The sequence below is a fragment of the Trachinotus anak genome, unplaced genomic scaffold, assembly GCF_046630095.1.
Source record: "Trachinotus anak isolate AG129_WGS33_773 ecotype Australia unplaced genomic scaffold, CSIRO_AGI_Tana_v1 ptg000028l, whole genome shotgun sequence".
Classification (NCBI taxonomy): Eukaryota; Metazoa; Chordata; class Actinopteri; order Carangiformes; family Carangidae; genus Trachinotus; species Trachinotus anak.
Genome location: NW_027273879.1, coordinates 15,886,414 through 15,908,981, shown reverse-complemented (window position 1 = coordinate 15,908,981; position 22,568 = coordinate 15,886,414). Strand labels below are relative to the sequence as shown.

Here is a 22,568-nt window from a genome sequence, read left to right as displayed (position 1 = left end):
AGTCCATTTGAGATCCCTGGGACTGCATAATAATGCTATGGGTTTCAGGATTTTTTTTTTTTTTTTCAGGTGAAGAGAGAAAATGAGAGAGGGTGATAGAGGTGATGAATGAGCGTACAAAGAATAAAAGGAGGGGATCAAATGGCATCACAGGGAATGAGGAAGTAAGGAAGAATTTTTAATATAGTTCTGCCAGCCTGCGTGGCTAATTCACTCACCATCTCTCCAGCTATAAGCAGACTGAATGTGACCGTATCTTTTCAAGGCAAAGGAAGACTTACTCACACTGACATGGAGAGCAGCAACATCAGATATATTAGTTCAACAGATTGCATTACTGCTCAGAACATACTTGTGCCCAGCTGCTTTCATCTCTCTGTTGCATGCTTCACGGAGTTGGAAATGGGTCCGTCTGTGGCCTGTGGAGCCTCCAGTTAAACCCCAAATCCACAATGGGCCAGTGTAGGACCGTGATGTCACCATTGTATGAGAAGAAGAAGAAGATGGCATTTTGGCACGAAAGCAGCAGGTAGGTAAAAAGTTCAGTGCAGAGCTGAACGCATGTTACTGCAAAAGTAAAATTAAAAACTAGAAAAATGATTTATCGCAGCTGTTTAATCTTAGCTAGTTTAAATGCAGCATAAATGTTAGTCTTGCAACAACAGTACGCTAACGTTAGCTTAGTCTGCCAGTATATGTGTGTGTGAGAGAGAGGTACTACATGTGATGATTTTGTATAAATAGAATATTATATTTAATGCAGTTTTTGTGTTCAGGATCCTCTCTTCAGTCCCATATCTCTGTTTTGCCCAAGAATCAAATCATCAATCAATCATCAGATTCAAATCAGAAAAATACGACAGTGTCCCCTTTGATGGAAGCACAAGGACTACCACACTCTCAGTCCTCAATTACAGGGCCACAAAACCACGGAGTTAAACATGCAGGTAATAGGCAATGAGAAAATATAAATGTGTTTCATGCCAAACCTAGATTAATCAAGCAGCTATACCCCTTATCCTTTGAGGGTCGTGGGGATGCCAGAGCCAGTCACAACTGACATTGGGCGAGAGGCAGAGTACACACTGGACAAGTTGCCAGTCTCTCAGTGGGCTGACATATAGAGAACAACCAAACAACCATTCACGCCTATGGGCAATATAGAGTTGCCAATTGACCGGGCTCAAGGAGACACAAGGAGAACATGCAAACTTCATGGGCCCCTGCCCGCCGACAGCCTTGACCCTTGCTGTGAGGTCACGGTGCTAACCATTGCACCAGTGTGCCTTCTACAATGACTGCTCCTACACTACAAAGACGGAGAGGGCTCTTCAGGAGCAATGAATACATTTCACTCAGCAGTGAAGAGGACAACATGTTGCTTTTGTATTTTGAATTGAACAAAACAAACCTAACCTTACATTTTAAAAGGTGACACTCCACAGCAATGAACATAACTATCTGCCTTTGGTGTGTGCTCACATCACAAAGGGCATTTATAATCCTTAAACATGACGGCATTTAAAATGGATTGAAAATATGCATACCAGTTAGTCCTTATTTGTACAAATGAAGAGTTTAATTCTTCCAGACCTTCAGACAGCATGACATTTTTATAGTACCAGTAATGACAGAAATGTCCAGCATTTATATTTTTCATGTCAACTGTATATTTGAATTGCTTCATCATATCAGAACCTCATCAACTTTTAGCTTGTAGAGACAAGAACAAATTGAGCAACTGAGTCTTTAATTTTGCTATGACTCTGCCTTGAAACAATATTATTGTCTGTGAAGGGAAGTAAAACAATTTATTTCTGTCATGGTTAAGTTACATAATAGAATCCATCCATCCATCTATTTTTTTATCTGCTTATCCAGATGAGATTCATGGTGGGGAAAGGGCAAGCAGAGCAGGCCAGATAACCTTTCCCAAGCAACTGGCTCAAGTTCCTCCTTGGAGATCCCCAGGTCCTCCCAGACCAGCTGGGAGAGTCGCTCCACCATGTGCGTGAGTGTGCATTTGAAAATATATTAAATGAGCTTCTGTCTCATGTTTAATCCTCTGTTTCTTAATAATATTTTTTAAGATCACAAACATTACATATAGTTTTGAAAATCAAAATGTTTAATTTATGTTTTGCTCAAAAATACATCTGTGGGAAAGTCCTTTCGATGGAAAATGGCACCCAGACGACCCAAAAAAATGGCCAAAAATGAGGCAAAGCAGAGAAGACAACAAAGTGGGCGTTCTTTTACAACACAGTCAATCATAGTAGGCTCAACTGAAAGGGGGGTACGTCTTGAGGTGCTACAGGCCACAGCAGGATGATATTGTCAGGCTGTGCTACAAGATTTACAGTTACAGAGATGATTGCATGAATTGTTAGGATGCAGAAGTTTTTTTTTCCTGCAGGAGAGCCACAAAACTCTTGATTAAACCATTCTCTTTTCTGTGAGTAAATGCCTAATTATAGACGAAGATGTGGTATTTACTTGTGTGTTCTTTTCTATTAAAAATCAAATTATTGTCTTAATTCATATGTACAGTGACACTACAGTTCCTTGTGCATGCAGATACAGAACAGGCACAAAGGTAGTGCAGCTGACCTTTTGTACTGTGAAGCTCCTCGGAGTTAACAGTGTTTAATTAACAACATTCACTTTCCTTCAGACGGAGTCTCTGGTAATTTAAGGCCTTTCAATAATGCAGAGAGCCACTGGATCGCTACAAGACATGCAATGCCTATGGGATCATGACATGCATTATAGGAAATAAGCTATCTCAATATGCCCTCTCCAAGGTCAACATAATGTATCATGCAGTTGAAAATGGGTCTTGAGACTTTGCGTTCCTCCTGGTGCTCCATGAGACGAGAGTCCATTATTTATTTCCAATCGTTTGTACCACATGGGAACTTTCTTTCACACAATAAATACTGTATGTGCATTCTCACCGCTGGACATATGCACTGTGTAGCTGCAGTGGACTATGATACAAATCCATTTGAGACTGTGTGTTCTACCATAGGACCGGGGGCTATGTCTCATACCACCTCAGTAGTGTGCATAAGACATGCCCTGGGTCTATTTGCATAATGCATTGATCTATTTTCACTTTATCAAATTAATATTTTCTAATATGACACAGCCAGCACAAGAACACTGGTCTACATGAACAAAAAAAGAAAGAAAAAAGAAAAACAGAGCACTTAATCCAGAGAATCTCTGAGAATGTAACAGTGTTTTGTGCATGGCGTGCGGAAGTGTGGCTGCCTGGCAGAGGATCTACTCCAGTTGTTAAAGTTCCCAGCAACATACATCATTTGCCGATATTCTGTCCAAGGTTACAGAAGTGCTTGCGTTTGTGGAAATTATTTCATGAGGCTCTGTCAGGCTGATTGAGCCGAAGCCAAAGACACAAACGCACCTGTGGGCTACAGGCCAGTGTGTCTGTGCTGTTCATAATGAAGAAGGCACAGTGCAGGTTTTTTCTTTTCATTTTTATTTTTTGTTGTGTTTATCTTTTGTGTAAGAACTGAATGACGCAGAATGAAAAGGGGGCTTTTGTAATCACTATCACTGAAACTCCACTGCCATCAAGTGGAGCTGCAAGAGACTGCAAGTGCGCAGTTGGAAACTGGCTGAAGCATACAGTATGATCCATACATAAATCATGCATATGAAGATGTTGAAATGTGTGTTTAGTAAGCTATTAGATCTTACCTACAAGATGACACATGATCACTCATACTGGAACTGGCACTGTTGAAAAGACATATCCACGATTTTGTAATTACACTCACAGCAAGGGTGGCAAAATGAAAAAATATGTACAATATGTAAAAAAAATCTTTAACCAACAAAAGTCAGGTGCCCTGCTTTTAAGATCCATTTTGTATAATCTACTGTACTGTAGGAAAACCGATTCATCCTTCCTTGTTTTTGAAATATCCTCCATCAGGATTCATTTGGATTTAACAGTTGAAAGCCGTAAGGGCTACTAACTTTCATGTGGATTCACCTGACCGGTCCATTTCCTCCCCAGCTGTGGAAGTGCACCCAATAGAAAATGTTTCACTGCCCACAGATGTTGAGCAAAATGGTTCTGTAGTCTGAAAATTAGGACACATCAGAAAATGCACTCAAGTTCTCAAGATGAACAACTCTTTTTGTTCAACTGCATGGCCCTAGATGTCCCATTTACATCATTAAATGTCTTGAATTTATCAAGAAAAAAAAAGAAACCTCTAAACACAATCATCAGACTTTGAACCAGATGAGCAGCAGTTAACACTCAGGATGGATTTTAACACCATCAGACAAAGAACCATGATGTGGGTACAGAAAAAAAAGGTATCAGACCCTTCCTCTAATAATAATGTGTGTCCAGGAGGATTAGATACTTCTGTTTCAGACACTTATGAAGCAAGATGAAGCAAGATCTGACTATCCTAATAACTATTCCCTTTCTTGGAGTAGCTTAAAATACAGAGCTAAAAATTGATTTCCTATATGCTGAAAGTTGGGCTGGACGATATGAAAAAAAAAAAAATTATTGCGAGTCAGTCTTTCACTTGGAAGCATTGTTTTTGCATTTCATTCTCACTGAAGAAAAAAAATTAAAATGACTTTTGTTGGGGCATGCACCAAACAAGCCTGTTCCCTTACACCTGGAGAATATGATTTGTGAGTCAGGATGTCTCTTTAGAATCAGAATCAGAATCAGAATCAGTTTTATTGCCAAGTATGTTTTCACATACAAGGAATTTTTTCTGGTGATTGGTGCAATTGATCAGCAACAGTGGGGCTCTCTAGCCTTGTTGATGAGGCTAATAGCAGATGGGAAGAAGCTATTTTTGTGGCGAGAGGTTTTGGTCCTGAAGGACCGCAGCCTCCTGCCAGAGGGGAGTGTCTCAAAGAGTTTGTGTCCAGGGTGGGAGGAGTCAGCTACAATCTTCCCTGCACGCCTCAGAGTCCTTGAGGCGTACAGGTCCTGGAGGGACGGAAGATTGCAGCCAATCACCTTCTCAGCAGAGTGGATGATACGCTGCAGTCTGTTATTGTCCCTCTCCGTGGCAGCAGCGTACCAGATGGTGATGGAGGAGGTGAGGATGGACTCAATGATGGAGGTGTAGAAGTTCACCATCATAGTCCTTGGCAGGTTGAACTTCTTCAACTGCCTCAGGAAATACATCCTCTGCTGAGCTTTTTTGATGAGGGAGCTGATGTTTAGCTCCCATTTGAGATCCTGTGTGATGGTGGTTCCCAAGAAGCGAAAATGCTCCACGGTAGCCACGGGGGAGTCACACAGGGAGATGGGGGTGGGTGGGGCTGGGCTCTTCCTGAAGTCCACTATCATTTCCACTGTCTTCAGAGCGTTTAGCTCTAGGTTGTTCTGCCTGCACCAGGTCACCAGACGCTCAGTCTCCCACCTGTAGGCAGACTCATCGCCATCAGAGATGAGTCCAATGAGAGTGGTGTCGTCTGCAAACTTCAGGAGCTTGACAGACTGATGGCTGGAGGTGCAGGTGTTGGTGTACAGGGAGAAGAGCAGAGGAGAAGCACCACACAGTACGCAACAATCTTGTAACACATATTACCTTTATCAAAAAATTTGCAGCTCCTGCTATTTGGATATTGCACTTGGCCATATTTCAACTTTGATTATATTTCGATTAATAGTGCAGCCCTAGCTGAAAGTGTATCTCATGTCTCCCATATTGGTTACGTGACAGTTATGCCGTCAGTGTCAACAGTAAGATGCCCCCACTGTCAGTGGGATTGTATGACATTGAGGCACATCCCTAACTAAGAGATACTGCTGTTTTCACAAGTGAAAACACTGAGGGTACATTATTAATTACACTGTTCAGTACATTACAGTATATTACAGGCCATGCATTAACGCTTGCAAACGATTAGACCACATGGGAACAATGTTTCATGTAGCACATATGCACATCCTCGCTGTTTCAATCATGCAAGGAATAGCAGTAAAGGATGTTAGAAGATAATGTAAATGTACAAAAGAATGCATATTTTACCAGTGCATCATGGGTAATATTCCAGTGAAACTTATTAACATATGAAAGCTTGTTTCTGGGGTATGTTAGTCTTTAATAAGTGTCTCTATGGATGTTACATGTATCTTACATTTTATTTCAGATGTTAACATTGATATAATTAACCATAGTTTCTTTTTTCTTTGCAAGGTTCAATGAGAGATTTTCATTATATCAGTTGTCTTTTTTATCATTTTTAATTCATTTTATAGGGAACAATGCTATCTTCTCTTTGTGCCCCCCTGACCTTTATTTTTATATGCACATAATATTTCAGTTGTTATGAATCTTTCAACAGTGAGAGCATTCTGACTTGTGTCAAAAATATTCCCTTCGGCAGGACGGCCTCATGACAGATACAGTACTTTTAGTCTCATTTAAAACCCATTTTGGCAATATTTCACAATACAGTTTGCTCTTTTCTGTGCAAATAAGGAGCTCCTGGTGGAAGGTCACAGACAATGATGTAAGATGATGAAGAAAAGGCAAAGCCAACAGAGGACTCCTTCACATCTCAGGCATATGTTTCACTCATACAAATTGATTCCAGACAAACATGGACAGGTTTCGGTGATGTAAGACCCACAGCAGTTTGTGCAAACCTTCCAGTTCTGCCTTGCTGTTGCCCCTAATGTCACTCATCCATACTGTCTGCACTTTGTATCCTATAGGTGAGTGAGATTGTCATAGCTATGATTGTGTGAACATGAAGATGATAAAAGAGCTAGATGGGAAACTGCTGAATGAGATTTAGAAATACAATCAGCTCGGCTCCCTGCTATTAGCTCCCGCTGAGACAACAGCAGAGTTGGACTCGAGTGTCCCAGCTGCTGCCTCGACCCACGCTGAGAACTGAGGACTGAGGACCCCACCCCACCACCCACCACCCCCCACCCCCTGGGCAAAAGCTAGAAGCCAAGCCCAAGGCTGTGCTTAGCTCAGCTTCATTCCCTGTTGAGCCTCAGCCTGCAGCCTGTGAGGTTCAAATGTCAGCAAGCACAAATCAATTTTAATATTCCAGATCTTGATTTCACTAGCAATAAAGAACAAGTCATTCAGCTATTGCGGTAAGAAAGAAGTCCAAATATCATCAATCCATCTAATCTTGATTCCCTAGACCTCATTTGGCTAAAAAAAAAAAAAAAAAAAAGAATGATGTGCTGTCTTTCAGCGTTTGATTCAGTCTTTTAAACGTCACATCCCATGCACATATCTGTCAGGTTTTCATGATCACCATTGCGCTTTACATTTTTATGACGCATAATCGTATCATAAAATCTTAGATTTTTAGATTTCCTATCCTCGTGGGAGAAACTTATTTCATTTCATGTCAGTATGATGTGAAAATCAGCTTCCAAGACTTTCAGACTTAGACAAGCAACACATCACAGTAAACATTTAGCTGTTTTGTCTCTGTATATAACACTGTCACTGTCAGGACTTTTCCTTGTTAGTGTACTTCAGTGCTTGTCAGGGTGCCAGTGTGGAGCCTGCCTATTTGATTTTTGCAGGTAAAGCATTTACAGGAGCATGAAGAAAAATCTCAACATGTCATTCATTACATTAAGAAAGAAAGAAAGAAAGAAAGAAAGAAAGAAAGAAAGAAAGAAAGAAAGAATATCAGTCTATATCTCTATTATCATCATTTAGAAAAACAGAAAATAAACCATAATGAGAACAAAGAAGAGACCGTACACACTGCTTTGATATAACCATCCATGGTGCAGCTGATTTTAACTCTTTTGGTGTAGTAAAAATCCCAGACATAAGAAGGAAAGCAATGGCATATACAGCATTAATAGCACTTCAAAACTCTAAGAGAGCATAACACACACAAGATGCATACACTATGCAGCGACATCACTTATTTCAAACCAGGCAGAAAAGAACACAGGACTGTCCTTGTGATACAATTATAGTATATGGTATATGTGGCAATTGTGAAACACCCATTCAGACATAATCCACTTATACTGCACTACTACATGTATTCAAGGAAGAGATATTCAAATATCACAACATACCTGGCAGGTATTCAGTGTGACTTGAAGAACAGCGTAGCCTTTCAGTACATCAGTATCTGCTGAAAAGGCCTTTGGTTGAATAGGCTGGGTGTTTTTACTGAAATGTGTTGACAGCTTTATTTTGTTCTTTACAATCATAACTGGAATATTGTAAAGGTCGCACTGGTCATTCATAAAAATAAATGATGATTTATATGAGTCACCTCAACACTATATCTTGCCAGGTTGGGGAACACTATTATTGACATAACAGACATAGGAAATTGACATTACCATAAAAGTTTATTTGAAGATGGCTTTGTACTCATCTTTGCAATTATTACAACACCCACATCCCAGTCATTATTAATGATCAAAGATCTAGCCCCAGAGGTGCATCACATTTTTCTTTAAATTGGGTTGATGCCTGTTGATGTTTGTTTTCACAGCCCAGTCTGATTGAAATTATTAAAGTACTAAATAAAGAAATAAAAGAGAGACAAGTAAAGAGAGACAAGTAAATAAATAAATTGGATGTATTTATATAACATTGCCGCTTGGACACTTAATAAAGATGCTCATGCCTCACTCCTGTCCTACTGACATCTCAAGCAGTACTAATTAGACACATACTCCCTTTTCCAGCTCCATGAACACTACAGCGAGCCTGCCCCTCACAGTGAAGAGGAGCTCTCCCTTCTCTTCCCACAGGAGGGTGCTCCTCCCTTATCCCTTCTGGCTGTGTAGGGAGTCAGCACAAATGATGATGGAGGTCCTGCAGGGTGCTATCTTCACTCAGCCAAGGGTGGTAATGGGGTTACAGTGTACAATTTGCTGCTCTGCCCCTTCAAGCTTACATCAGCCTCTCTCATCATTCCTCTTAAAAGCGGGAATCTTAATCGTTCTGCCAGCAGAAATGCAGTTTTGGCTTTGAAGATGTTATTTTTTTCCCCCAAAGAAATAAAGTTTTGGCTTTGAAGATACTATTATTATAGCTATATTTATTTATTTATATCCCCAGAATGGACTGGAGTCTTAAAAAGTGTCTGAGGCATTTTAGATTTAAAAACTTCAAAAGTGTTTTAAGCCAACAAATTGGTTTGCAACAGTATTTTAAGGTACTAAATAAGTCATATGCAGGTAAACCAGAATTATATATTAATTTGTTATAGATATGGTACCTACAACTTCATTTTGTATAAACAATATAAGCAAATAGACCAATCAATAAGATTGATGGTCTCATATGTGCTTTACATCAGCAATTTAAGTCCAGTTATGAAAATCAGTTCTGTTAGTGTGGTATGTGTGCACATTGACTCCCTCCAAACCACTTCTTCTACTTTATAAACGTGCATGTAGCGCTGCTACAAACAGCTGACAGTCATGATTAAATGACAATTTAGCAACGCCTTTGCACAGAATGGAATCCATATAAGATTGTTGATGTCCACAAAAGGTTCATAATGGTAACACACAATTTCTTAATGAAATTATGATGGATATAACAAACCACAATGACATGCCAAGTCTTTGTGAACTTTTTTTCCTCCATTCCTTTCATGTCATAAAGTTCTCTCAGGACCAACCATATGAATGTGAGTGTAAGTCTTCACGTTCATGTCAAGTCTTGAAGGGCAAAGTGAGGCAATCAGTTGCCCTCGAGCATTAGTTCTTTACACACAGTTTACCACAGAGAAGGCAGGATGAAACAAATAAGGAATGAGGTAAGAAGACAGCCGGAGATACATAGATGCGTGGTTGAAACTGTCCTCCCCTGAAACAACCATATTTGACTAATTGCTTCTTTGATTCTTCTTCGTTGCTGCATTGCACATACAAGTTGTTGCACTATTTACCACAGATCATGCCGTTTGTTACTTTATTACTACTTTGTTAAAATATTTTATGTTATTTGTTGTTACTCTATCTTGTTTTTTGTTCCATTTCTCCTTATTCATATCAGGGAGAGAATTTGCAAACTTAATCTTGTTGTATTTGTGCAAATACAGTTGTGCTTGTAAAATTATGATGAATTATGATGGGGGCAAAGGAGGAACCCTGGGGACATAGTACAAAGTCTGTGTAGGGAGGAGGCTTGGGGTGGATGGATGGATGGAGGTCAATTAAGGTCCTCTAACCTTAAGGAAGCACTTATTAACCAAAACCATAGTATTTCCCTAAACATAACCAAATAGTTTTGTGGCTATGACCTAACCAAACTGGTTTATTAACTTATTAACGTATTAACTTAATCGCATGTTTATTGTTATTACCACAATGACATGGTTACACTCCTATGGGCGGTGTCAGAGGGTGAGAACAAACGGATTTTCAGGTTGGAGGACTGTTTGTTGTGGTTACATCACAGTAAGCCTACACACTACTACTGCAGGCATCTCACTCAGTCCTATTGAGTCAGCTGCATAATGTACAAAGGTTAGATGTGTGCTATGTAAAGAGTTGTAATTAAGATTCAATTTTATGGCTGATATATAGGCAGGCCCAAACTAAGAATGCAGAGGGCCCTGGGCACAAAATCTTTGAGGCTCTTCTCACAGTCGTCCAGTCCAAGGCTTTATAGGTTTTCAGCAGAGGCTACTATTGATTTATACTGATAGGCTGCAGCCTATGATCACAACCTGAAGGACAATATCAACACCTGTAGATATATTCTGTCATACAGGATTTACACCACATGATTGCAGCAATAGTTTTCCTTGGCCACCAGAAATAATATAAATGTATTAGTTTACATTGCGTAGCTGAATGACATACACAAGCACATACTGCCCCACCTTCACCAAGACTGTTCTGTGATACAGATTCTTCCATCACACACACACACAACAAATTCATACTGTTCTGCTTAGACCTATAAGAAATATTATATGTAATCAAACAGGATTCCCACCTTATCAACCATCCTACATAGAGACGCAATGATACAATTGTCGAATGTTTCCAAAAACCAACAAATGTCATCTACTTCTATAAACACAACAGACTGGAGAGAAGAATATATACATATAAGATATAGGGTAGTCCATAGTGTTTGAATAATGATATGAGACAAAGTCTACCTTCTTTCTGGCCTTCGCCTCGAAAACTCCGCCACTACATCATTAGTCCAGGTCTCTGTCGAGATCCAACTGTACTGCCAGTGTTGATAAAGACTTCAACCGTTGTTGCTTCATTCTTGTCCTCAGTTCATTTTTAATTCTCGCAATGCCGGAAAACAGGTTGAAAATAATAAATTGTGGGGCTGCTAAACTGGTGACTTACTCACCCCATTCAGGTGTAGATAAGGGTGGGACAGGAGAACAGTACAGGTGTCTGTCGCAGTGCTATGGCTCTCTGATGTTCAGCTGAACTAACGTTAATGGCAGCTGTTACTGTCCTCCTCTCCAGGCTGTTTGCTAATGCTAGCAAGACGAGTAGCCGACTTTTGAGAAAAGTTGTGATAGATGGTTTGTTTGTCCGAATTTCAGTTTCTCTGAGTCCTTTTCTTGTTTTCCAACTATGTCCTTGCTGCCTCACCGCTCCAGGGTTTGTTATCCATGATGTTTTAAGTAGCATCTTTCACTCTGCCGCTAAATTCCCACAGTCACCACCTAACACGACCTCTGACCTGAACTCTGACCTCACTCATCATCATCTTGATACAGCCTATGGACTGTATATAAGTAAAGACCATTCATAGTATTCTTATTTTCAAATAAAGTAACTCTACAGTCATTGGTTTGTATTTCAAAATACACACAGTCAATTAACTTATGTGATTTGATTGGAAAGAAAAAAGAAAAAAAGGAGGCCACTGTGGAGTTCGGAGGCCCCCGGGCACCAGCCCAGTCGGCCCAGTGGTTAATCCATACTTGTTTATAGGTAACATTGTATTAATGCATGAACAAAATGCAAAGTATAATTACTGACTTAAAAGTATCTTTCTTTTTTTTCTTTCATGAGCAGAGCATTGGCTGAATTTCCCCACTCAAATTACTGTTGCATTAACAGGCAAAGATTTTTCGCATAACATAACTTTTAAACACCTTTCAAAGCATGCAAATAGGGTCGTAATTTATTTTGTCACAAATAGGCTATAAACAACTAACCTCAGACAGTTCCCTGCCGCATTAGAACAAACAGCTCAGCTTGGCTAATATGTATTCCTAATGTGTTATAGAGACATTCGTGACAGGAGGTGTATTTATGAGAGTGTACTGTACTTGTGCCGCTGTGAAATTACAAAGCTATGGGCTTGTCGGGAAAAAACACCATCACAAATTTCCCCTTTAAATCCATGTGAGCCCATAGAAATGACACTGATTGGATGAAGAAATCTAGATAGTGAGACAAACCGGTAATGCACGCAGGCAGACAGATGCTGTTAAAACTAGGATTAATGGTCCAAGCTGTATGACTCTGTGTGAGCTCATTGAACATCTGCATGTAGCAGAAAGCAGGCAGTTGGTGTGCATCATGACTTTTGGCACCTATGCCTCGGTCACATTATGTCATAATGTGATATCATATATTCGTGTGGTGAGTAAACCAAAATCAGACAGTGACATAGAGGACTGAGATTTTGTTGACAACCACCTGTCTCTTGTAGCTGATGAATGAAAGCTATAACTGTTAATATATAATCTATGATGGAAAATCATACAGCTGGGGCTTGAACAACAACAGTGTAACTTCATTATTGACCTACTTGTCAGCAATTATTCCCATTATGATAAATAATAAATATACACGAATATACAGTAGATCTGTGGGTCCATATATTGTAGCTTACATGATTGGACTTTTTGAACCATTATGATGATAATGGAACCATTCATATGCAAAACTTTATACAATATTACTTAGGATAAGTGGCTAGGCATGTACTAAGTGGAAAAAGAAAGTGTCAATCTGACACCTCAATATTGTATATAGTATAGTATATAGTAATGTGACTAAATTATAGGTTAATATGAACCAAGGCTACAGTGTGAATACATGCTGGGAATGAGGTTAACAGTGCGATTCCCAAACTATGTACAATTTATTCCTCTTACATTCACTGAATTCAAAATGTAAGCAGTTAATGAATTTCCTCAAGCTGTTTTCACTGTCACTATGTATTACTTGCATGTAGGGGTTGCTTCTGCTGCCATCTTCTACTTTTTGGAAAAGTAAAAGACATTCAGTGCCAACACAAAGTTTCCATTTTAAACACACGTTGCTCTTAGTATACTTTTTCAGTGTAATCTGACTTGATAAATGGGTCACATTCTGAAATGAGCTGTGCAATTGTGAAAAAAATAAAGCACTTTGCGGAGGCCCAGTTTCTGGTGGAATAGGTCATATTTATTATATATATTTATTATATATTGGTATTGCTAAACTTTTAGAATAAAAATTTCAAAAGTTTGTATTGTATTGTAAGGATTAATTAGCATGTAACTCATCATGGTTCATCCTTTAGAGACCTAAGTAGTGTGGAGAAGGTTAACTGTCACTTTTTGTGAAACCAAGCGGTTTCATAAACCTACAAAACTAGATTTCTCTGTTAGACTGGTGGACACAGTTTATGGAGCCCAGCCCTTCTTTCAGAATGTCCTAAAGCATACACACCTTTCTAAGAGCAAGTCCGACAATGTAGTTACTTTCACACACATACCAACATGCTTATGTAGTTCCTTGTTAATAATCAGCGTGACATCATCAACAGCTGTTTTAATTTTGTGGCATGGTCTCACCAGAGATGCCAGAAGACAGACAATAAAGTGAGACTTAAGACATGTATACTGACTGATGTGGAAGGTATGTATAAAGCCTGACTCATATGCTTCGTTGTGTGACTTCACCTCATGCCAAAAAGTTTACACAAAGAGCACTGCAGTCCATCGGCTTCCCTGTGAGATGATAGTGTATGCAGCCTTTCAATGCTTAATTATGCTGTCTCTTGCTAGAAGTTGAAAATTAGCTGTACTTAAAGTGTATAAGGAAAAGCACCAGAGACTGATTAACCTTTCACATGAAATATATGTATTTTATTTATTTATTTATTTATTTTTCATTTTACGATCATATTATAATCTATGGCCTATTCTATAATAATAACAAAGTATAGTGTGTGGTGATTAGATTCTTATAATATCTAACTCTCACATGTTCACACAGTGGTGCCAAATATGATTGTTGAATATGCTGCTCAAAGAAACCTCAATGACTTGAACCAGTTTACGGAAAAGGTGTTTTTCCTGTTTAAACGGTCAACAGTCTATAAACTTGATCATTTCAGAGACTGCTGGGGCCCAGTTTGTGGTTGGTACCCCCAAACCTATTGCAAGAATCTGATCTCTTCACATCATGCAATGTGCTTTGTTTGAGCCTGTCATGAATTAACCAGTTTCTGAGACCAGCCCTAGGCAGCGCCTAAAATTCTTTGACGTTGCTGTCAGTTAGGATACCCACCGAACTCATGTAATATTAAAACAAGGGAGTGTATTGCAATAGCTCTGCTGGGTGGCATTGTGTTAACTCCCAGACTGCTCTTAGCCTCAACCAGTTTTCAGGAATTTCACTGTGTTGCAACAAAAAAAAAAAAAAAAAAAAAAAAAAGCAGCAGGCCAGTGGAAATAAAACCACTCCTTGCAAACACATAGTATTATAAAACATAATAAAATCACAAGGCCTGTTTACACCATTTTTATGTTAGAGGGTATGCAATGTGCAATCATAATGATGGCTTCATTACATAATGACGTGATTAGCTCCATTTTAAGATATTCTTAAAAAACTCTGAAACTTCTGGAAGATGCTGCATGATTGCCTAATGTGTTCTTACTTACTAGTTTTCTTACTGTTAGTAGCCTTATTGCTGAATATTATGAGAAGATTGGTGCCACTCTCATTACTGTCTGTTAAATATGAAGCTAATGCCTACCAGCAGTTACCTATCTTAAATAAACTGCAGCTAGCATAGCTCAGCTGTAACAAAATCCACCTAACATCACATGTAAAGTTGACTGAGTAACATGTTTTACAGTAGGTTTTTGTTGGCTACTAATTAAACAAACAAGACGTAACTAATTTGTGAGCTTTCGACTGTTTCAAGTCAGGCGAGCAGTTTCACCCTGTTTCCATGCACTCTAAGCTAAGATAAGCTCCCTGGTCTCTGTGGTAGCTTCATATTTTGTGTACAGACACGAATGGTACTAATATTTTCATGTAGCTCTTGGTAAAAAAGCAAGTAAGTCTGTTAAATGAAATGATACACTATGTTGTGTTATGTTCAATAATAGTTTTTGAGCCCAATTCATAGTTTAACTTGTATTATAACATGTATAATCTAAAGGGCAAAGCAAGATGATGAGCACCGACACTGAAGGCGAAACAAAATAATTTTCCCACATCATAGTTATTTACCAAATTAAAATATGATATGGTGAAGAACAGACTTTTAGCAAATCTGATTTTGTTAACTAATTATACACCGTCCTTATATCAATATACTGTTTAACCTAACCATGGACAGTCATTCTCTCCCTCAGCTACCTCAAACCTTAATGTCGGGTGACTTATTTGTATGATAGCATTACAATTTTCTCTCGAGGTCCATCCCTTTCCTAATCTGAAAATGAGAGCACTGTGCCTGCCAGCATGATTTACAATTTAAATTTAAGAGAGGACAGGGAGAAGAAGAACTCCACCATTACACACATTTAATGGACAAATTTTTATATTCTAACTTTTAGATGTAGAGTTTAATTGGATACTGTGCTTGCAGCCTTCTTTTAACAGGCACTGGGGAAAAGAGAGGCCTGTAATTTGAAAAGGCTATCTGGTAATGTTTTTTTATTTTCACACCTCTACTACTATAAAAATGCATATTCTACTGTGTATGCACATATTTCACTTTTTTTCTTTACTCCTGGGCTACTCCTCACCCATAACCTGTACATAAATCATTTGGTATATGATTTTTTTTTTAATCTACATGCATAAATAAATGATATAAAGAAAATGAAAAGATAAATGTAGCGTCAAGGTGTCACCCTGATGCCCTACTTTCCATGCACCAGTTCTTCAGGGGCAGGACATAAACAAAAGAGCTTCACCTCATTGGTTAAACTCCACTCCCATGCAAATGCGGTGTCACAGAAGGTTCAGCCTCATTCCCAAACTCTCCACATAAACTCCAGAGAGAGCAGAGACAAACTTGGATTACAATCATCTCTTTCTTTTCTTCTCTGATTTGTTGAAACACAATCTGTAAGTATGTTTTGCTTTGAAACAATACCTCCTTATTTTCAGTTTTTAAGACGCTTAACTGCTGTTGTTTGCACTCATGTATACAGGTCATCTTCTAACTGACTGTTGTTTGATTCAATGAGAAGTTTTATTTATTTATTCCCCCTGCATTTGCTTATAGATTATTCTGAATTTGCTGCAGCCCTCAAGCAAAGAGAACTGTCTTTCTGTGTAACATCTGAGAATGAATTGTACAAGGTAAGCTACTGTGTTTTCATTTAATTGTGCTTGTGATAACTACATTAACATTACCTGTCAGACATTAGAACAAGTTGTAAAAGCAGAATTTCTACAGCAGAAATATGTGCAATCGTTCTGTGTAACAGTAGATCTCATTGTTATCCCCTTATGGCTTCCTCCTCAGAGTCCTCCATGCCTTTGGTAGTCACCCCCAGGCTGCTGTAATGCCAGTCGACCTGGCCATGTGTCTGAGCCTCAGTCAGCGCCAGCCTCTTTACCAGCTGCTGTCCATGTCTCCTCTGAAACCCGCAAAGTGTCATTGTCAACCGACTGACTCTCTGCCGAGGAACAGCTTTCACTCCCTACATCAGTCCTCCTCGTCTTCATCCTCATTGCTGCCCTTCTCCCCTGTGCCCTCAGAGCCTCGGAGCTGTTTCCGCCGGGACAGCGGCAGTGTGAACAAAAAGCGGGTTGTGTTTGCAGATGCAAAGGGATTGGCGCTCACTGCTGTGCGCCTATTCATTCCTGAACCCTCTTCTACCACTCCTGCTCTGCTGATGAAACCCTTGCCGGCCAAACTGCAAGGCCAACAGTCAACCTCAAACAACCTGCAGCGCTACAAGTTTAGGCTGGGTTTCCCTCAGCCAACACTGGACTTTCAAGCCTTCCTTGCACGTCTGAGAGAGACACGTGTACAACTGGAAAGCTGCAACATTTCAGAACATTCCCTGAGTGGCAAAGTGTGTGTCTCCCATGTCAGTATTGAGAAAGCTGTGCATATAAGGGTGACCTTCAATTCTTGGAGGAGCCATCATGACATTCCCTGCACGTTCCTGCAGCAGCAGTGCTGTGGGGGTTCTGATATGGGGGTTTTTGCCTTTGACTTAAGCTTACCCCAGAACATAGATCCAAAGGAGCGTATCGAGTTTTGCGTGTCCTTCAGGGCGGGACCTGGCACAGCAGCACACTGGGATGACAACAGAGGACAGAATTACAGGGTGTGCATGGAAAAAGATCCATCAAATGCCATCCAAAGTGAAGCTAACCGTTACTACCCCGCACTATCAAAACATCGGCCGCCATCTTGGCCTTCGCATGTGTCCTTCAATATGCAGAACTCTGCTGATCTGCAGTATCTTCAGAGGAGTTTATCAAGCAGAGTCAGAGCAGAGTGTAAAACACTGTGTTCAACTAACTAGACCAGTGAAATTAGCCCATACGTTCTCAACAGAGCTATGAGGATATGTAAATAATGTTAATATATTAATTAGCAAATATTTAAGAGAGTAACTGTTTTTAGAGATGTGTGAACTTTCTCAAATCTCAGTGTTAGATGGCCTAAAGCCTGCTGTTTAAAAAGCAGCTCAACTACCCAGCTGAAATGTGAATAACATACTTCATTAGTGTTCTTATTAAATCCATTAAAAAAAAAAAGCTTTTCTTTCTCTTTTCTTTCTTTAGCAGAAGTTACAACCTAATCATTCTATATGTGCCCATTTACAAAACATACTGTGTAATCATGCACCTTTGCACATTGAAGCACAACACAAAAGCCTTGATTGAGATACTCGGGCCCTAGAGGAAAAGGGAAAACATGAGACCTGTGTTTGTCTCAGAGAAAACACATCAGTGCACAAGGTGATTATTTCAAGAACCTTTTGTCCTTGTAGTCACTAACCCATTTTCTCCAACCATAGTGAATGAATGGCTTTGCTCGTGGTGTGCTTTCACACAGACATTAATTGTCTCGGCTGAGGCTCAGATTTCCATCTCGCATACCAGACAGAATAAGTCAACACAACACAGATGGTTTGCACAGGAGACACTAGACACTCCCCTAACTGCTGTGAAAAGTTGAATAACATGCTGGAGATTGTTACTTCTCGTTCTGTGCATGATTGGTATGGCAGATAGTGAGTAACCATGGCAGCATCAGGGCAAGCAAGTACTTTGGATAATGCGTGGGCTTGTGTTTATGCAGGGGTGGAGTCATTATTAGACACTATGGCAGCCAACTACTGTGAGACAACATCTCCCTCTGCTTATCCTGTACCACTCCTTGTTAGTCACCTCTCTGTTAGACTTGTTTATTTTGTCTTTCACCTTTCTCTCACGTTAGCATCCTCCCAGCACAGGGCTACTGCCTTTGGACATGTCGCAGCTGAGTGTTGCATGTGAGCAGTTTACAGCAGGTTTAGGCGCATTGTATCCTTAAAGCACTTATCTATTTATTAGACTCAGCAGTGTTGCGTTGGTGTCTGGTGTTAGACCCCCACACTGTAACATCCAATGAATGAGAAGCTGAGCAGAACCCCAGAGGAAGATATATTAGCCCATCAGTGCCTGGTAATTTTCATTGTATTTTATGCCAGAATTGTTAATCTGGTGTCTCTGAGGCGCACCGGTGGTTCACCTGGTAGAGCATGTTCCACTTAGGCTCAGTCCTTCAAATCCAGCCCGGGCCCACTGCTGCATGTTACCCCCTCTCTCTCTCCCAATGACTTTCCTGTCACTCTCTCACTGTCTATATCACAATAAAGGAGAAAAATTGCCCTAAAAGACAACTTAAAAAATCTGGCATCTGTGGTGACATTTCGGGATCACTAGAAGCATTTGCTTTATGGCAGCCAGCAGTGATTGGTTTGCCAGAGCTGAAGAGGGGAGAAACTGTAGTGACAGAGACAGAGCTGGCTCCAGCAACTAGAAGTATGGCACAGCCTATGGCAGAAAAACCTAGGAAGCATCCAAGAAAAGTTTGTGATGCTCCAGGTAAAAAAGAAACTCAATTCATTCTTGTAGTAAAACAAAAACTTTGTGGCAATTCACTTCATTTCAAGGGAATTGTTTGCAATTACTGGGTTTGCTCAAGTAAATCCGCACATTTTTTTCAAATCCATTTTGATGAATGTTAACCTTCAAATTTGTGCTGCTGACCAATAGGATGCCATCCTGACAGTGCTGGACAAAGAGTCAGAAAATCCAAATTAGCTGTGTTGCAACATTCACGCTATTTTAATCTCTTCCTTCAGAGTACAAACTGTCCCTCAAAGAACAAATGTTTGCAGACAGTTACTGTCAGGAAACAGGAGTCATTGGCACAAGTACATCTCCTTAATAAACTGTGGGAACGTACTGTCCAATTAATCACATAATATGATATTGGAAACCAGTTTTTCAGAGTGGTGACTGCAATTGCTACAGTGACTGATGAATTGAATGGCACACTGTTACATGTCCTCCAGTGGCAGCAGCATGACCCAACAGGATATCTCCATAATCCAGTGTGGATAGTAAAGAGTAGGAGTTGTGTGTTTTTAAGACAGTTTTTAAAATACACAGCCTGAACTCTGAGGTGTTGAGTAATAGAAAAAAAATAATTGAAGAAAAGACTGAACTCTGGACAATAAAGTTTGACTCCCCCCCCCTTCTCTTGCTCTCTCTCTCTCTCCTCATTTTTTTTTTTTTTTTGGTCATTTGAAAACTGACAAATTATGTCGTCCTGACAATGGGGGCGGAAAATCAGAAAGCACTCATGTGGGTCATTTTTCATGCCACTGACAAACAATCAATTTTGTCATTTAATTTTCAGAACACCTTGTGTTTTATAACATGCACAGTGATAGTGGTCTCATCATCCAGTGCAAACACTGCTTTGGCGTCAAGGTGTTAAATTATGTTCAGCAATTTGGACATAGCTTCAAACAACAGCGTAAGGGGGGAAATCCTCTCCAATTATGAAATCAGCACATGATGAAAACACCATTATAATCATAATTTTCCCTCACAACAGGCAAGACATAACCAGCTGCACGAACCACTTCCAGCAACCATGCAGTAACAACAGCAAATGTCTCATAATTTTACGAAGTGGTCCTTATCTATATTTTCTCTCATTTTATCTTTGAGCCAGCAGCAGCCACAGCTGGCTGATGGCCGGCAACCATCTACCAGCTGCTGTTGCTTACAGTGCTAATGCTTAGTGTTGTCGGAACAATACCCTGAAGACTGATCCAAAGAGTGAGGGGCTGGGAGCTAACAGTGGCGGCTAGCCGAAACCAACACGCTAGGCTACAGCAACTGGGTTTTTTAAAATTCTGGTCCCAAATTATCTCACAGACAACCACATCTCTCCTGCAGCCCTCTGGTGCCCTGGGAGTTACACATAACGACTAAAAACTGTGTTCAAGAAAAAATGAGAGAAATAACCAGTGTCACTAACAATACAGAATGAATTGTTTGCAACCACAGCACTGTTTGTTGTGGTGAGCAATATTGTCGTTGCTAAAAGTGGCTAATGGAAGCTGCAGGCAAAATTATGTTTTGTGTATTGTAAACCTGCATATTTGTACATTTGTCAAGGAAGAAGATGTATAGTCTGATTTTGTCTGTGTATAAAATAATAAAAGTTAAAGTGTATAATGCTTGCAGTTTTAAAAGTGTGTATCATATTTTCTTGGAAAACTGTGAATATTAGAAGGTGTTTATAATGGTCACACTATGTTTTATTTACTCTGACTCTATGTGAAAGTGCCTTCACAGCTACTTACTGTCTGGTGCGTTGACAAAAACAGTGTAAAACAATTCCCATTCATACCCACACTAAACAGAAGCAAAACAAAAATCCAAATATTCTTTTTCTTCTTTTCTGTGTGAATGCATTTTTATTATTTGATTAGGTGCAAATATTACACACTGGTTGTGGGAGGCTTACAGAAAATACAGCAGGATGGCTGGAGAAACAAGCATCAAAAGGTAGACCATAGTGCCCTCTATTGGCATAATGAGTTAAGATTATACCCTTGGATATCCGGCCATCAGTGGACAGCATGAGAGGTAAAATGAGAAATGCACATGTAATTGTGTTTTTTGTCAGGACAACTTTACAGTTCCACATAGTAAATCATGGATGGTTGTAGTTCAGTAAAATTAAAGTATGGGAGATGTATTGCCCCATACAGAAATCACAATATTTTGAATGTGACTGTATAATAAAAGGTCTATGTGAAAATATCTAAGAAAGTAATGATTCTCAATAAATTAACAAAACAATCTGTCACTTCTGAAAACTGGTTGGGGACATCTTTACTGACACTGGTCGCTGGGCAGGTGCTCGTGCTCAGGGATCCAAGGTGATCTGGCAAAACACTCAGCTGCCTTCCTGTCACACTCGCAGATGAACATCTCACATTCGTTGTTATTGTCTGAGGATGAGAAAGAAGTGAGCAATTATGATTACCAATAAAATAGATAAAGTAACTGAGAACAGTATAAATCTTTATATAATAGAGTAACTTTCCCCCATCTACATTTATATCCCCTTCACACTTGCTAAATTTAACTGTGACAAGAACAAAAAATATAGTGAGGGAAAAAGAGGGAGATGGATATTACTGTTGGGGTTATGAGCAACTGAATGTGTTTATGAGAACAAGTGAGCAGGGAATGCTTTTTGTTGTGGTGTACTCACTGCCGCAGGTGACCTTCCTGTTCTGTTCGTCACAGCTGTAGTCGTAGAACTCGGTGTAAGGGTTGTCGATGATGGGCCAACACTCGGGGTGCTGCATAGCATCAGTGTAACACTGGTCGTGCACTTTGCAGCACCTACAGTTTTAACAAGACATATTTTCAAACAGACTGAATAGGCTTTTTTTATGTCATCTTAGCATTAATCAAAGTGACTGAATCATAACCTGTCCAGATCATCCACAGGTGTGCCAGAGCCTCCCTTGCCACAGTAACAGCCGTAGTCAGCGTAGTCCAAAACAGGCCAGCTATCAGGCATCACACAGAGGATCATGTTTCTAAACTGGTTGAGTGCCTTGTTGTGAAAGGACTGGGCTGAAACGCAACAAAGGGGGAACAATCAGAATTCAACCAGAAGATGAGTATATCCAAAACCGCCATGCGTGCCAATGAACAGGTCTTATCAAGTTGTACTCACCAACAGAGAGGCCTGCAGCCAGGAGAAGCAGAGTCTGGAGGGTATTCATCTTGTGAGTCAGAACTTCAGCCAATGAGT

General features: G+C 39.8%; 2 protein-coding genes across 2 annotated transcripts; one reads left to right on the top strand and one right to left on the bottom strand.

Annotated features, from left to right (window-relative positions):
• The first annotated feature begins 16,200 nt into the window (after positions 1-16,200).
• Positions 16,201-17,983, top strand: ppp1r3c2a (protein phosphatase 1 regulatory subunit 3C2, duplicate a). The gene is made up of 3 exons (XM_071466511.1): positions 16,201-16,330; positions 16,491-16,567; positions 16,734-17,983. Exons 2-3 carry the CDS (start codon positions 16,554-16,556, stop codon positions 17,746-17,748), a joined length of 1,029 nt encoding a protein of 342 aa, XP_071322612.1. The 5' UTR covers positions 16,201-16,330; positions 16,491-16,553; the 3' UTR covers positions 17,749-17,983.
• A 3,195-nt stretch (positions 17,984-21,178) lies between these two features.
• Positions 21,179-22,568, bottom strand: LOC139611665 (phospholipase A2-like). Its single transcript, XM_071466512.1, has 4 exons — positions 22,491-22,568; positions 22,240-22,387; positions 22,017-22,150; positions 21,179-21,750 (listed from the first exon to the last, which is right to left on the bottom strand). Exons 1-4 carry the CDS (start codon positions 22,537-22,539, stop codon positions 21,632-21,634), a joined length of 450 nt encoding a protein of 149 aa, XP_071322613.1. The 5' UTR covers positions 22,540-22,568; the 3' UTR covers positions 21,179-21,631.